General features: G+C 50.2%; 2 protein-coding genes across 8 annotated transcripts in view; one reads left to right on the top strand and one right to left on the bottom strand.

Annotated features, from left to right (window-relative positions):
- The window catches only part of EXOC1 (exocyst complex component 1), a 262527-nt gene that overhangs the window by 92712 nt on the left and 154627 nt on the right, over positions 1-15188 (top strand). For all 6 annotated transcript variants that reach the window (XM_078768589.1, XM_078768584.1, XM_078768585.1 and 3 more), the window contains 2 exons: positions 7732-7919; positions 14904-15131. In XM_078768589.1, the coding sequence (XP_078624715.1) occupies positions 7732-7919; positions 14904-15131 (416 nt within the window). The remainder of the gene's footprint in view (positions 1-7731; positions 7920-14903; positions 15132-15188) is intronic.
- The window catches only part of LOC137439970 (THAP domain-containing protein 2-like), a 234700-nt gene that overhangs the window by 96662 nt on the left and 122850 nt on the right, over positions 1-15188 (bottom strand). The window lies entirely within an intron of this gene.

Below are 15188 nucleotides of genomic sequence, written 5' to 3'. Positions count from 1 at the left end.
GCTTTCCGGGAAAGACTTAAAAACCGCCTGCAAGGTCGCCCAGGAGCATTTGAAAGTATCTCAGCGAGTGATGAAGGCCCGTTTTGACCAGAGGGCGATAGCTCGTAATTTTAGGCTTGGAGACGTGCTCGTTTTACTACCTCTGCCTGGGGAGCCACTATTGGCGAAGTTTAGCGGTCCCTACGTGGTCGAAAGGAAGCTGAGTGAGGTGAACTACGTGGTGTGGACCCATGACAGACGGAAACCCCGCCAGGTGTGCCATGTTAATATGATTAAAAGGTACTATGAGCGTGAGGCCGACCTCGGTCGACCAGTTGAGTTGTAAGTTGGTAGGTCATATACACCATCCAGATATTGACTCCAGCGAATCCGACAGCATCGCTATGCAACAACCTGAGAGAGAACCCTTGGGGGCTAAGCTATCAAACTCAGAGGTGTTGACACATTTGGACTCTGAATTAGCTCATGTTCCTGAGGATAAACGATCTGATGTAATTGCTCTAATTGGGGAGTATGCCCATCTTTGTTCCAATGAGCCTGGGTGCACCTCATTGGCTTCCCATGATGTTGAGGTAGGGAATGCTCGACCCATCAAACAACACCCCTATCGGTTAAATCCTGACAAGCTAGCTAGGGTTCGTGAAGAGGTACAATATATGCTGTAGCATGACATCATCGAACCCAGTCAGAGCAGCTGGAGTTTGCCCATTGTACTCATACCAAAGGCCGATGGTTCCGCAAGATTCTGTATAGATTATCGAAAGGTGAATGTGGTAACCCGCACCGATTCGTATCCCATCCCAAGACTTGAAGATTGCATAGACAGAGTAGGTAAGGCTGCTTATGTTAGCAAGATAGACTTGCTTAAAGGTTATTGGCAAGTACCTTTGACTGACTGGGCAAAGGAAGTTTCGGCCTTTCTGACTTCAGATGGCTTATATCAGTGTAAGGTAATGCCGTTTGGGATGAAAAATGCACCTGCTACCTTCCAAAGGTTAATGAACCAGGTTACCAGGGGTCTTCCAAATTGTGTAGCTTACCTGGATGGTGTCATACTGTACAGTGATACATAGCAAGACCACTTGAAACATCTCAGAGAACTGTTTGTTAGACTTACCGATGCCAACCTTGTTGTAAACCTCAAGAAAAGTGAATTTGCCAAAGCTAGGGTCACATATCTCGGTCACGTTGTTGGTCAGGGTCAAGTATCCCCTCGACAGGCCGAGACCCAAGCGATTGCCGATTTTCCTGTCCCCACCAATAAGCGAGAATTGCTTCGGTATCTCGGTATGTCCGGGTTCTACAGGAAATTTTGTGCAAATTACAGCTCGCTCATGGTACCCCAAACCAACTTGTTGAGGAAAAATGAAAAATTTGTGTGGTCTGAATCCTGTCAAAAGGCTTTTGACAAATTGAAAGCTATTCTGGCCAATGAGCCAGTATTGGCCGCTCCCGATTTTGGGAAGCCATTCAAACTAGCGATAGACGCAAGCGATGTTGGTGTGGGAGCTGTACTCTTTCAGGATGATGCAGCGGGTATTGAAAAGCCAGTAAGTTACTTCTCCAAAAAGCTGAACAAACATCAAAAGGCTTACTCTACTATCGAGAAAGAGGCCTTGAGTCTGATGTTGGCTCTACAGCATTTTGAAATATATGTTACAAATGGCTCAAGCGATGTTACCGTATATACTGATCACAATCCTCTGGTTTTTCTGGAAAAGTTCAAGATGACGAATCAACGCCTTTTCCGATGGGGGCTTTTAGTACAGCCATACCCCTTGAAAATTGTACATATTTCGGGTCGAGATAATGTCATTGCAGATGCTCTATCTCGAGCTTAAGAGTTTTTTTTCATGTCCCTGCATATGAGCTATGATGCCTGTAAATGTCAGAAGGAGAGATGGCTGTTTGTTTTTTGCACTGTTTATGCTGGGTTAAGTTTATGCTTGCACTGTTTATCCTGCCTTTGTAAAAGAAAACTTTTCTTGGGGTAAAGTTTTCTTCTTTAAGGGGGGGAGGTGTTACGGTTTGTGACCTTTTTCTTCTTCCTTCCCCCACACCCCCCTGTGAGTTAGACCAAGTGGTTTGGTCCATGGGTATAAAGCCTATGGTTGGCTGTGGGGCAGGGGAGGGGCCAGGAAGGTGATTCAGAGGGAAGAGGGGGCCATTTTGGAAGAGACCTCATGGTGGAGTGCCTTTTCGTGTGCTCATCGAGTTGTCAGCAAAACCTCTGTACCTGAAGGTTGACTGATGCCGGATCAACCCCTGCTGCCACCTCTGCACCTGACGGTGGACTAAATTCTGCCTGCCTTGGGGCCTACTCTTGGACCTGCCTACTCCTACCCTCTTGGGCTGGGCCTGCACTGGGGCCTACTGCTGGCCCTGCCTTGGGGCCTACTCGTGAACTTGCCTACTCCTACCCCCTCGTGCTGGGCCTGCACTGGGGCCTACCACTGGGCCTGCCTTGGGGCCTACTGTTGGGCCTGCTGTGGGGCCTACTACTGGGACTGCCCCTGGGGCCCACTGTTGGGCCTGCCCTGGGTCCTACTGTTGGGCCTGCCTTGGGGCCTACTACGGAGCCTGCCCTGGGGCCTACTGTTCGGCCTACGCTTGGACTGGCCTACTTCGACCTACCTACTCTTGGACTGGCCTACTCTTGGACCTACCTACTCTTGAACTGGCCTACTCTTGGACCTGCCTACTCTTGGACCGGCCTACTCTTGGACCGGCCTACTCTTGGACCGGCCTACTCTTGGACCGGCCTACTCTTGGACCGGCCTACCCTTGGACCGGCCTACCCTTGGACCGGCCTACCCTTGGACCGGCCTACCCTTGGACCGGCCTACCCTTGGACCGGCCTACCCTTGGACCGGCCTACCCTTGGACCGGCCTACCCTTGGACCGGCCTACCCTTGGACCGGCCTTCCCTTGGACCGGCCTACTCTTGGCCTATTCTTGGACCAGGCCAGGGAGCCTATTCTTGGACCTGCCTACTCTTGACTGGCCTATTCTGGTTTTTCCCTCTCTTCTCCCTTCTTTGTTTTATGTGTCGGAAGAGATTTTCGTGTGATGATAAATAAATAACGACAGTGTGATTGAAGGCTTGGTCTGGTGTGCTTCAGGCCGTAACACCGGAAACGCCCCGAAGACACGAAACGCCCCGAAGACACGAAACGCCCCGAAGACCTGAAACGCCCCGAAGACCTGAAACACCCCCCGAAGACCATTGAGACCCTTAAAGACCCTTAAAGACCCTTGAGACCCTTAAAGACCCTTAAAGACCCAAAACACCCTTAAGACCCGTGAGACCCAAAATATCCTCGAGACCCAAAGATACTTTCATTCACCATCACTGACACTTTCATTCACCATCACCGACATTCATTTTATTTTTTATTTTTTTTATTTTTTTTGTATGCAGAGTCGAGGCTCGTGAAAGAGCTAACATTTATCAAACAAACAAATCAAACAAACAAGCAAACAAAGTATATAAAAAGGGGAGCGGTCGACAAGATGGGGAAAGAAGGGGAGGAAGCACACAAACACAACATTTGAGAGCAGGGACATCGGGAGATGTGTGGGAGGGAGAGGGCTTGGGGGGAGGCAGGATAGGTATAAAACGCAAGGACACCAAGGACTTCCAGGAAAGAAGTCGGCACCTCAAAAAAGTGGATTTGGGGTGAAATTAGCGGTGGTAGAAAAGATAAAGGTTTTGGATTGGGGAAGATAAGAGATGGTGGTGAACAGCCATTTTAAAGACCTGGAGGGAGGATTGGGATCGAAGAGAGTGGGGGAGTTTTTCCAGAGGCAGGAGAAAAGAGGAATGAAGGAGTGAAGGTGAGCAGAGAGTCTTGATTTTGGCAGTTTAACCATCAGAGGGTTGCAGGCAGATCTTGTGCGACCTGTAGGAATATTTGGGGGACAGAGCCCAGAGAGAGAGAGCTGGGGGAGCAAGGCCGGAGAGGAGTCTGTAGAAGATGGAAAGACCACCAACCTGCCTGCGGTGAGTAAGTGAAAGGCCCTCGGAGATAACGTCATCGCGGGAGATTCCAATGATTCTGAACGCTGTGGTTTCAACAGCGTGAAGACGAGCTCGGTGTGAGGCAGGAGCACCAGCCCAGAGGGGAGAGCAGTACTCCATTGAGCTGCGGATGCCAAACAGGAAATCAGAGCTGTCTCCCTCGACATATCATGTGCCTTCGATACGGTCTGGCACCCTGCTCTGCTCACCAAACTCTCCTTCTCTGGGATCCATGGAAATCTCCACGCATGGCTTGTGGACTTCCTCTCTGGTCGTAGTCAACGTGTGGCCCTGAATGGATTTCTCTCATCTCCTCTTCCTGTTCTGGCTGGAGTTCCCCAAGGCAGTGTTCTGGGCCCTGTGCTATTTCTGGTCTTCATCAATGATCTCTCTGACTCTCTGGAAAATCCTCTCTATCATTTTGCTGATGACTCCACTATCTGCCGCTCCATTCCTCATCCCTCAGATCGGCAGTCTGCAGCCTCCTCACTCTCTGCAGACCTGGACAAAATCACAGACTGGTCAAACAAGTGGAACATGTCTTTCAATCCTGACAAATCTCTCACACTATGTCTCTGAAAAGACCGGATGCGTTTTTGCGTTACGTCTGATTGTTTTTATTATTTTGATTTAGTTTAGTAGTGTTTTGTTGCATACAAACATAATAATTTCAATGAAAGGGAGATGTTGTGATTAGTACGACGTACTGCGTCGTGACGTCTGGGGGCGTGGCTTCGGTGGTTCATGGCTGCTCGTCATGATGGCCGTGTGCTCTGTGAGAGCTTGGTATCGTCTTTAATAAACCACTTGATTGAAGGAGATTCCTGAACTTACTACAGACTGGGCAACCCTCCCATCCACCTTCTCAAAAATCCTCTCCAAGAAGTTCTGTCGCTCAAGCTTTTGGGTCTCACTATCTGCCATGATCTTTCTTGGGAAAACCACATTTCCAAGCTGGCCTCCAAAGCCAGTCGCCGACTGGGCATCCTCCGTCGTGCGAAGTCCTTCCTTGGCACACCTGAGCTCCTCACCACATACAAGGCTTTCATCCGCAGCTCAATGGAGTACTGCTCTCCCCTCTGGGCTGGTGCTCCTGCCTCACACCTAGCTCGTCTTCACGCTACTGAAACCAAAGCTTTCAGAATCGTTGGAATCTCCCGCGATGAAGCTAACTCCGAGGGCCTTTCACTTACTCACCGCAGGCAGGTAGGTGGTCTTTCTGTCTTCTACCTACTCTTCTACTATTTGATTTATAAATGATTCTTCACCATTGAGAGACGGGAACAAAAACGATATATAGCTCAATATCTCAAGAAGTTATAGACGGATTTGGACAAAACGTGGCGGAGAGGTTTGGTGTCTGACAAGGACGAATCGATTCGATTTTGTTGAAGATCTGAATATGGATTCAGATACGAGAGTTATTTAATTTTTAAGTGATTCTACACCATTGAGAGATCGGGTGAAAAGCGATAATTAACATGATATTTTAAAAAGTTATGGGTGATTTTTGATTAAACGTGGGGGACGAGTTGGTTAGGTGACAATAACAAGCCGATTAGATTTTGGTTCAGGTCTGAATCCAGATTCGGCCCATCAGTGGGATACAAACCATGAACTGTTCAGCTTGGTGGAGGTATGCATTCTAACGATTGCCGTTCTAGTTCAGAATTGTTAGCTCACCTGGAACGAAGTTCAGGGGAGCGTATGTGATGGCGCGTCATCAGTCCATCAGGCAGTTCCTCTGTCCGTAAACACTTGCAACTTCTCCGAAACCGCTGAAGGGATTGTGACCAAACTTGGCACAAATGATATTTGTTATGTTGTGGCTAAAGTTTGCTCACTGTATTAAAAAAACAGGATCTAAAGGGGTTTACTGGGGTCAAAGTGGATCCAGGTTTGACCCCCAAAATAGGATTTTTTTTTTGTTTGTTTGTTTAAAGTCTTATGATTATGTTAGTATGAGTCCACATGCTGCCCTGTCTTCTCGAAACCATTGAAATTGGTTTAAAATACCTTTAGTCAGTGTATTGTTATGTCGGTGGGGTTGCGATATGTAGGGTCAGGTCGATTTGTATCGGTAACATGCTCTGACTGTCGTGAAGAAGAAGAACCACCACCATGTAATAAGTAGGGGACCTGTTTAGCCCGGATGTCGGATTAAGGTGTATCTTCGCCCCCATTACGAGGAATGGGGCATGTTAACCAGTTATAGGGATTATGTTAACTACTACCTTGTTAGTCAAACCTCTGATCTGTCCTTTGTCCTTTATGGCACCACACCATAGACACGTTAGAATTGCCATTAAACTACACTAAATAACAATAAAAAGACCAGCCGGAAGCCAGGCATCAAGCACTCGGGCTAACAATCCCGCCTGGCAGACACACATCGGTCGAGCAGACCGAGACACGCCCAGAAGGACAGTGATTGGGCGGGAGTTGACCAACAGGAAGGACGAGGAGGAAGCAGCGCGCTGATTGGCAAGGTTCGACTGATGACCTCGGAAGTGGCCTGCGTGTGGATTGGTGGAGAGCTGAGCATGCAGTGGTGGCCTGTGGGCATTGGTGAAGAGGCACAGATGACGTAACGAGATGGTCAATAAAAGAACTCTCGGACCGACATTTTCTCTCTTGCCTTCTTGCCCTCTCTCCCTTGCCCCTCATGCCTTCCTCTGCCATCGACTCCTCTTGGTTCCGGACTCTGGGGGAAGACGGTTGTGTGTGGACGAAGGGCTCCAGGAAGCGATTGGCCGACTGTGTTCAGAGACGCCATCAGAGACGTACAAAAGCTGCAGGAACTGCGGTTCTCCGTATGAATGACGAGTGAACGAGCGCTGCAGCGTGAAAGGGCGCATCGAGGCCGACTGGGCGTGTTCCCGCGCACGAACCTCCGTACCCGTTTGCAGACCCTGACGAGATCCCACCAGTGATCGGAGCTAAGTGCACGATAACCCCACATATTTATTTTCATTTATTCTTCTCTTCGTCTGTGTTCAAGTCTGGTGTGGGGGACGTCCTGTTTAGGAACTTAGTTTTACTGTCGTGCTTTTCTTTGTCCCGGCATTCTGTTTTAAATAAACCTTTATTTTTGTACATTTGAACCCATTTTGTTTGAGTTATTTTCTTTGCAGGATTTGGGATGCCGATGGACAACAGGTAAGCTTCATCTTCCCCTCCCCTTTATTTTCCCGCATATATAAAATCCGCATTTGATCAACGCCTCAGAGTTAAAGCTCGTTTTGGCTATTCGTGATCCCTGTGGTGTTCACCTGGGGAATTACACGACAGTATTATACTGTTTATTCGACCAGGTGAGCGGCAGGGGTATTGCCCCTATGTTTCACCAGCAGTAGTTTGGAGCAGATGAACATCATGTAATGCACCAAAATAAATGAGATGCTCAAAAATTATGATGAAAGAGAAAAGGAGACATTTATTCTTTCCTTTAACATGTATCAGCCAAATGAAGCCTTATGCAAAGTCTTCTATTTTGAATAAATAATTTGTTGGGAATTACTACAACAGGGGTAAAACTGACGGCATGGTGTGGGACCATGTTTTCTGTGCAATCCATGTCCAAAACTTTGCAAGCACGGAATAAACCTTCCCATCTTGTGTCCAAATTTTGTGACATTGCACCATAATACTGGTGAAGTGAAGCATCGTAAGTAATGGTTGTGGTAAGGTGTTCTTCTGATACCCTCTAGTGGAAGCCAGTGTGGAGAGCCACAACATTTCACCCGGCGAGGACGAGGAGCCCCAGGAAGACTACCAGGAACTGTCTACGCGTGAGGAGACTGATGTGGAATGTCTTATGGAAGAGTGTGATTCTGCCATTGCTAATGCCGAAGCATTTGCTGAAAAACTTTCACGTGAGCTACAAGTCCTTGATGGGGTGAGTCCCTCTCGGTTGTCTTTTTTTTTTTTCCCCCTTTTTTGATGTAGAAGGCAATACAATTTTTCCCCTTGAGCGTCGGGCTTCGCTGGACGTTCGCCGACGATGTCGTCCTCATTGAAGCCAGGCCTAATTAAAAGAGCTGCATTGATAGAAAAGTAAAGAAGCAGAGAATAGTCTAAGAGTTTTTGAGAAAGCAGAAAATCTGCTTTTTGAAAAGGGGAACATCATCAGTGTTTGGTGAGACATGTGAAGGTAAAGAGTTCCAGAGTTCGGCAGTGGAGGGGAAGAAACAAACATCATAACGGCCCACCCTTGAGTTGCCAATGGCCCACCCTTGAGTTGCCAATGGCCACACAATAATCATAAGATGTAGTGGCTTGTCGAGTATTCCGTGGTCTCACTAATGGCGGAGGTATACAAGCAGCAAGTTTTTGGGAGCAGAAACCGAAGTAATATCTGTAGAAAAGAGAAAGAGAGCCAACATTGCGACATAATTTGAGCGGGTCAAGTTTTGAGATCAGATTGGGAGAGTTGATAAGTCGAATTACTTTTAATTCAATTCTGTCCAGTAAGTTAAAAGGTTGCTTTTAAGGAGTTGGAGTTTTAAGGAGTTAAGGAGTTAAAAGGTTTAAAAGGTTGCTTTCGACTTGCTCACCAAATCTATTCATCCCAAAAAAAAAATTCCATCTCTTACAGTTAGTGCCTCTTTTCTACATTCCCTAAACTCTCCTGCACTCCATCCTCCCTCCAGCGTCCTTAAACTTATTTTTGACTCGAAGGTCACAAGAAACTCATTTTGCAATAAATGTTCGTTTCCCATTAATCGTACACTTTCTAAAATCCAATCTCACCCCTCCCCTCCAAATCTTCCCCATAACCCCTCCCCTCCAAATCTTCCCCATCACCCCTCCCCTCCAAATCTTCCCCATCACCCATCCCTTTCAAATCTTCCCCCTTGCCCCTCCCCTCCAAATCCTCCCCATCACCCATCCCTTTCAAATCTCCCCCCTTGCCCATTCCCTCCTAAACTCCCCCCACACCCCTCCCCTCTAAGACTCCCCCTCGCCCCTCCCCTCCTAGACTCCCCCCTCACCCCTCCCCTCCAAATCTCCCCCATATCCCATCCCTTTCAAATCCCTCCCCTTGTCCCTTCCCTCCTAAATTCCCCCCCTCGCCCCTCCCCTTCAAATATCCCCACCCTCATTTCTTCTCAATTTCCCCCCTCTCACTCCCCCTCCTTAAAGCGTCCTTCCCGCTTCTTCCCCCTTCCAACTCTCACCTCCATCTCCCCCAACCTTCTGCCTCGCTCTTTCCCCTCCTCAAATAACACCTCATTGGTCCTCACCCAATCACCATCAAACCTTTTGTCCGCCCCATCCTTCCCTTTCTCCGAGCTATTCTGAAATCTCTGACACACCTTCAACAGCTCTCCCTACCTCTTCCACCTCTTCCACATCTTACCCTACCCCTCCTCCCCCCTGTTCTGTATCCAATGTGCCCCCTTCCTCTTCATTAACGGTATGGACCTCAAACATCCGGGGCCTTCGTTCAAACTTAACTGATCTCTCCATGCAGGTTGCTTCTGACAAACCAGACGTGATCTGCTTCACAGAAACTTTCCTCCTTCATGATGTCTCTGATTCCTTAGTATCTCTCCTGGGTTACTCCCTCCTCCAGTATGATAGACCTGAGCCTCGTCCTGGAGGTGGGGTTGCTATCTTTATCAAAAACTCTCTTCCTCACTCGCCCTGCACTGCACTCTCTCCACCTCACCCCCAGGAATACCTCTGGCTACGGCTTCCCCTTGGCTCCCACCTCTTGTTCATATGTGTGTTGTACCGTCCACCAAACAGTGATGACTCAATCTACATCTCGCTGTCTGATAATATGGACCAACTTCGATCTACTCATCCCAACTCTATCTTCCTCATATGTGGTGATTTCAATTGTCACCGTGCCATTTGGCTGGGTATGGGTACCTCTCTCACCAGCCATGCCTCCTCAGCAAAGGACTTCTGCGACTCACTGGGACTGACACAATCTGTCAATTTCCTGACCCGGATCTCAGTCAACGGAGCATCTTCTCTTCTGGACTTGGTTCTGACTAACTTCCCTGAAAACGTCTGCTGCTCTTCTTCTGCTCCAATCGGCTCATCTGATCATGTGCTTGTTAAAGTGGACATCTCTCTGACCATTCTCAGGGAGCCTGCTCAGCGTCGACGAGTCTGGCATTTCACCCAGGCCAACTGGCACGGTCTTCAAGCAGCCATCAATCATCTGGACTGGTCTCCCATCTCTACCACCTCTGACATCAACTCATCCTGGGAATTCTTCCAAAGTAAATTGCTCTCTCTCTCATGCACAGATTTATCCCATCTCGTCTTCAGTTGTCATACCCTTCCTCCCGTCCATGGTACAGTCCATGGTACTTGTGTCCCGTCCATCTTGTGTTGAGGCTGTTGCCCAGAAACAACTTGCCTTCGTCTCCTGGAAAGCAAATCCAATGGAAGGAAATCTCATTTCCTTTCACAAAGCCCGAAACAAGTGTGTGTCCACCCTCAGGAGAGCCAGGAACAATATCTCTCCGTTCTCAAGACCGAACTCTCTTATCTGTCTCCCTCTTCCAAATCCTGGTGGCGTCTGGTCAAATCTGTTTCTGGTGTTTGTTCCCCCTCCATCCCCTCCATCCCCTCCATCCCTCCCTTACCTCAAACGGCTACACAGCTGACTCCGCACGTGAAAAAGCTGAATGCCTCAACTCTGTGTTTGCCTCTAAATATTGTGTCCCAAACCCAACCCTCTCTGTACCCACCGTACCCAGTCGTACCCAGCTGCTCCTGGACTCCGTGTCCTTTCCTCCCGACAAGGTGGAAAAGTTTCTATCAACCCTCGACTCTGATTCTGCAACTGGACCTGACGGCATCAGCCCACGGGTCCTAAAATCCTGTTCTTCCGCTCTTTCACTCCCTCTCTGTTCTCTTCACCCTCTTTTGCTCAAGGTCAACTGCCATCTGCTTGGAAATCAGCCAACATCACCGCTTTGCACAAAAAAGGTGCAAAAACAGATCCTAGCAACTACAGACCAATCAGCCTTCTCCCAATTATCAGCAAAGTCATGGAATCCATCATTGCTTCGGATATGAAATCTTTCCTCATCTCCAATGGCTTGATCTCTGATCATCAATTTGGTTTCAGACCAGGTCACTCTACTCTGGACATGCTGCTTCTGCTGTCTCAACAATGGATGGAGGTCCTCAATGCCAAACAGGAAATTAGAGCTGTTTCCCTCGACATATCACGTGCCTTCGACACGGTCTGGCACCCCGCTCTGCTCACCAAACCCTCCTCCTTTGGTATCCATGGAAATCTCCACGCACGGTTGGCGGACGTCCTCTCTAGTCGTAGTCAACGTGTGGCCCTGAATGGGTTTCTCTCATCTCCTCTTCCTGTTCAGGCTGGAGTTCCCCAAGGCAGTGTTCTGGGCCCTGTGCTTTTTCTGGTCTTCATCAATGATCTCTCTGACTCTCTTGAAAATCCTCTCTATCTCTTTGCTGATGACTCCACTCTCTGTCGCTCCATTCCTCATCCCACAGATCGGCAGTCTGCAGCCTCCTCACTCTCTGCAGACCTGGACAAAATCACAGACTGGGCAAACAAGTGGAACATGTCTTTCAATCCTGACAAATCTCTCACTTACGATGTCTCTCCGAAAAGACCGACTGGACAACCCTCCCATCTACTTTCTGAAGAATCCTCTCCAAGAAGTTCTGTCACTCAAGCTTTTGGGTCTCACTATCTGCCATGATCTTTTCTGGGAAAACCACATTTCCAAGCTGGCCTCCAAAGCCAGTCGCCGACTGGGCATCCTCCGTCGTGCGAAGTCCTTCCTTGGCACACCTAAGCTCCTCACCACATACAAGGCTTTCATCCGCAGCTCAATGGAGTACTGCTCTCCCCTCTGGGCTGGTGCTCCTGCCTCACACCTAGCTCGTCTTCACGCTGTTGAAACTAAAGCGTTCAGAATCATTGGAATCTCCCGCGATGACGCTATCTCCGAGGGCCTTTCACTTACTCACCGCAGGCAGGTTGGTGGTCTTTCCGTCTTCTACCGACTCCTCTCCGGCCTTGCACCCCCAGCTCTCCCTGGGCTCTGTCCCCCAAATATTCCTACAGGTCGCACAAGATCTGCCTGCAACCCTCTGATGGTTAAACTGCCAAAATCAAGACTCTCTGCTCACCTTCACTCCTTCATTCCTCTTTTCTCCTGCCTCTGGAAAAAAACTCCCTCACTCTCCTCAATCCCACTCCTCCCTCCAGGTCTTTAAAACGGCTGTTCACCACCATCTCTTATCTTCCCCAATCCAAAACCTTGATCTTTTCTACCCCCCGCTAATTTCACCCCAATTCCACTTTTTTGACATACCAACTTCTGTCCTGGAAGTCCTTGGTGTCCTTGTGTTTTATACTTCTCCCTCCCCCCCCCCCCCCTTCCCAAGCCTCCTCCCCCCAAGCCCTCTCCCTTCCACACATCTCCCTGCTCTCAAATGTTGTATTTGTGTGCTTCCCCTTCTCTCCCCATCTTGTCTACCGCTCCCTCTTTTTATATATTTTGTTTGTCTGTTTGATTTGTTTGTGAAATAGATGTTAGCTCTTTCACGAGCCTCGATTATGTATACAAGAAAAAAAAAGAAAAAAAAACATCGTACAGCTGAAAGAATTCTGCATGGAGGAGTGGGCAAAAATTTCTCCCAGTCGATGTCAGAGTCTGGTAGACAGTTAGAAGAAACGCCTACTTGAGGTTGTTTCTGCCAAAAGGGGCAATACTACCTATTGGAGCCAAAGGTGTACTTACTTTTTCCACATGCAAAAATTTGCATTTGTTTATTTAAATTATACAATGGACGACAAAATGTAAATGTTTCATGATATTTGTTGTATTATATCACCTTTATTTATCAATATTGTTGAAATGAAGATCAAATAGCTGTATGTTGAAATATGTTGAAAAAGTCAGAACTTTACATGGGGTGTACTTAATTTTTCATGTGACTGTATGTGTGTATGTATGTCTGCTCTTTACCCATTGGTTGGACAGCTGACTTGACACCACCCACAATTGTCACCTGAAATACTTAAACGAAAGTACCCCGAGGACCCAAAAGACCCAAAGGACCCAGAGGAATCAAAATACCGCAAAACCGGCAGACCCAATGGACCCAAAATATGCAAAATACCCCGAAGACCCAAAATATTGAGAAGACCCCAAAGACCCAAAAAATCCTGAAGATACAGACCCAAAAGGCTCCAAAGACTGAAAATACCCAAAGATCCAAAATACCCCGAAGACCCAAAATACCCCGAAGTTTCTGAAGACCGAAAAGACCCCGACGCTCGAGCGGCCAACGCCCCCGTGATGCCCGACGCTCGAGCGGCGACCGCCCCGCGATGCCCGAGCGGAGAACGCCCCGCGACGCCCGAGCGGCTGACGCCCCGCGACGCCCGAGCGGCGGACGCCCCGCGACGCCCGAGCGGCGGACGCCTCCGCGACGCCCGAGCGGAGGACGCCCCGCTACGCCCGAGCGGCGGACGCCCCGCGACGCCCGAGCGGCGGACGCCCCGCGACGCCCGAGCGGCGGACGCCCCGCGACGCCCGAGCGGCGGACGCCCCGCGACGCCCGAGCGGCGGACGCCCCGCGACGCTCGAGCGGCGACCGCCCCGCGACGCTCGAGCGGCGACCGCCCCGCGACGCCCGAGCGGCGGACGCCCCGCGACGCCCGAGCGGCGGACGCCCCGCGACGCCCGAGCGGCGGACGCCCCGCGACGCCCGAGCGGCGGACGCCCCGCGACGCCCGAGCGGCCGACGCCCGAACGGCGGACGCCCCGCGACGCCCGAACGGCGGACGCCCCGCGACGCCCGAACGGCGGACGCCCCGCGACGCCCGAACGGCGGACGCCCCGCGACGCCCGAACGGCGGACGCCCCGCGACGCCCGAACGGCGGACGCCCCGCGACGCCCGAACGGCGGACGCCCCGCGACGCCCGAACGGCGGACGCCGAGCGGCGGACGCCCCGCGACGCCCGAGCGGTGGACGCCCCGCGGTGCCCGAGCGGCGGACGCCCCGCGGTGCCCGAGCGGCGGACGCCCCGCGGCGCCCGAGCGGCGGACGCCCCGCGGCGCCCGAGCGGCGGACGCCCCGCGGCGCCCGAGCGGCGGACGCCCCGCGGCGCCCGAGCGGCGGACGCCCCGCGGCGCCCGAGCGGCGGACGCCCCGCGGCGCCCGAGCGGCGGACGCCCCGCGACGCCCGAGCGGCGGACGCCCCGCGACGCCCGAGCGGCGGACACCCCGCGACGCTCGAGCCACGAACGTCCCAAACTGGGGGGATTAAACATATGTATGCATAGAAACAGCAATAAATAAAAGCTGACCTTCTGTACATCATCTAAAAGCTGACCTTCACATCATTGCATATGTTTTATACCTCTCCCACCTCCCCCCAAGCCCTTTCCCTCCCACATTTCTCCCGATGTCCCTGTTCTCAAATGTTGCGTTTGTGTTTGTGTCCTTCTCCCTCTCTCCCCATCTTGTCTACCGCTCCCCTTATTTTGTGTTTTATGTGTCGGTTTGACTTTTTGTGTGATTAATGTTCGCTCTTTCACGATCCTCGATCTTGTATACAAAAAAAAATAAAAAAAAATGAAGGTTTGAAAGTTTGCCAACTGGGTTAACAGTTGAACTCTTAACTCTTCATTTTCTTTTTTTAACCATCGTTTTGGACTTGTCCTGTTGCAAGTCTTGTTGAAAATGAGAATAGTTCCTGTTTGTGTTGGGGATGGTTGAGAGAGGTAGTTTGCGGGGAGAAGACTGAGAAAGCAAAAGGACATCCCAGTACACTGTAAACAATAAGGAAGAGCTGTGGTCTTAATTTGCATTATTTGATGCTGCAAGGTGATGTGTTTCTGCCGTTTTATCCGTTTCTAGGCAAATATCCAATGGATCATTGCATCGGAGAAACAAGTGGTCACTCTGATGGACTTCCTGGACGAGGCTCTCGGAGAAGTGGGACACATCGAGAGCACGTTGGCCTCGTACGAGGACATGCTTCGTAGTGTCAAGGAGCAGATGGATCAGGTCTCTCACAGCAATCAGTTGGTACAGCTTAGCCAGGCCAACTCACGCCGTCTACTACAGGAAGTCGATTACCTTGTGGTAGGATGCACTTCCACACTTCTTGCTGTGTTGTTTTCAACAGATTGTCGGTGTATT

Source organism: Myxine glutinosa, chromosome 14, assembly GCF_964187855.1.
Source record: "Myxine glutinosa chromosome 14, kmMyxGlut1.1, whole genome shotgun sequence".
Lineage (NCBI taxonomy): Eukaryota > Metazoa > Chordata > Myxini > Myxiniformes > Myxinidae > Myxine > Myxine glutinosa.
The sequence above is the reverse complement of the archived record's forward strand: the minus strand, read 5'-3'. Positions and strand labels throughout refer to the sequence as shown.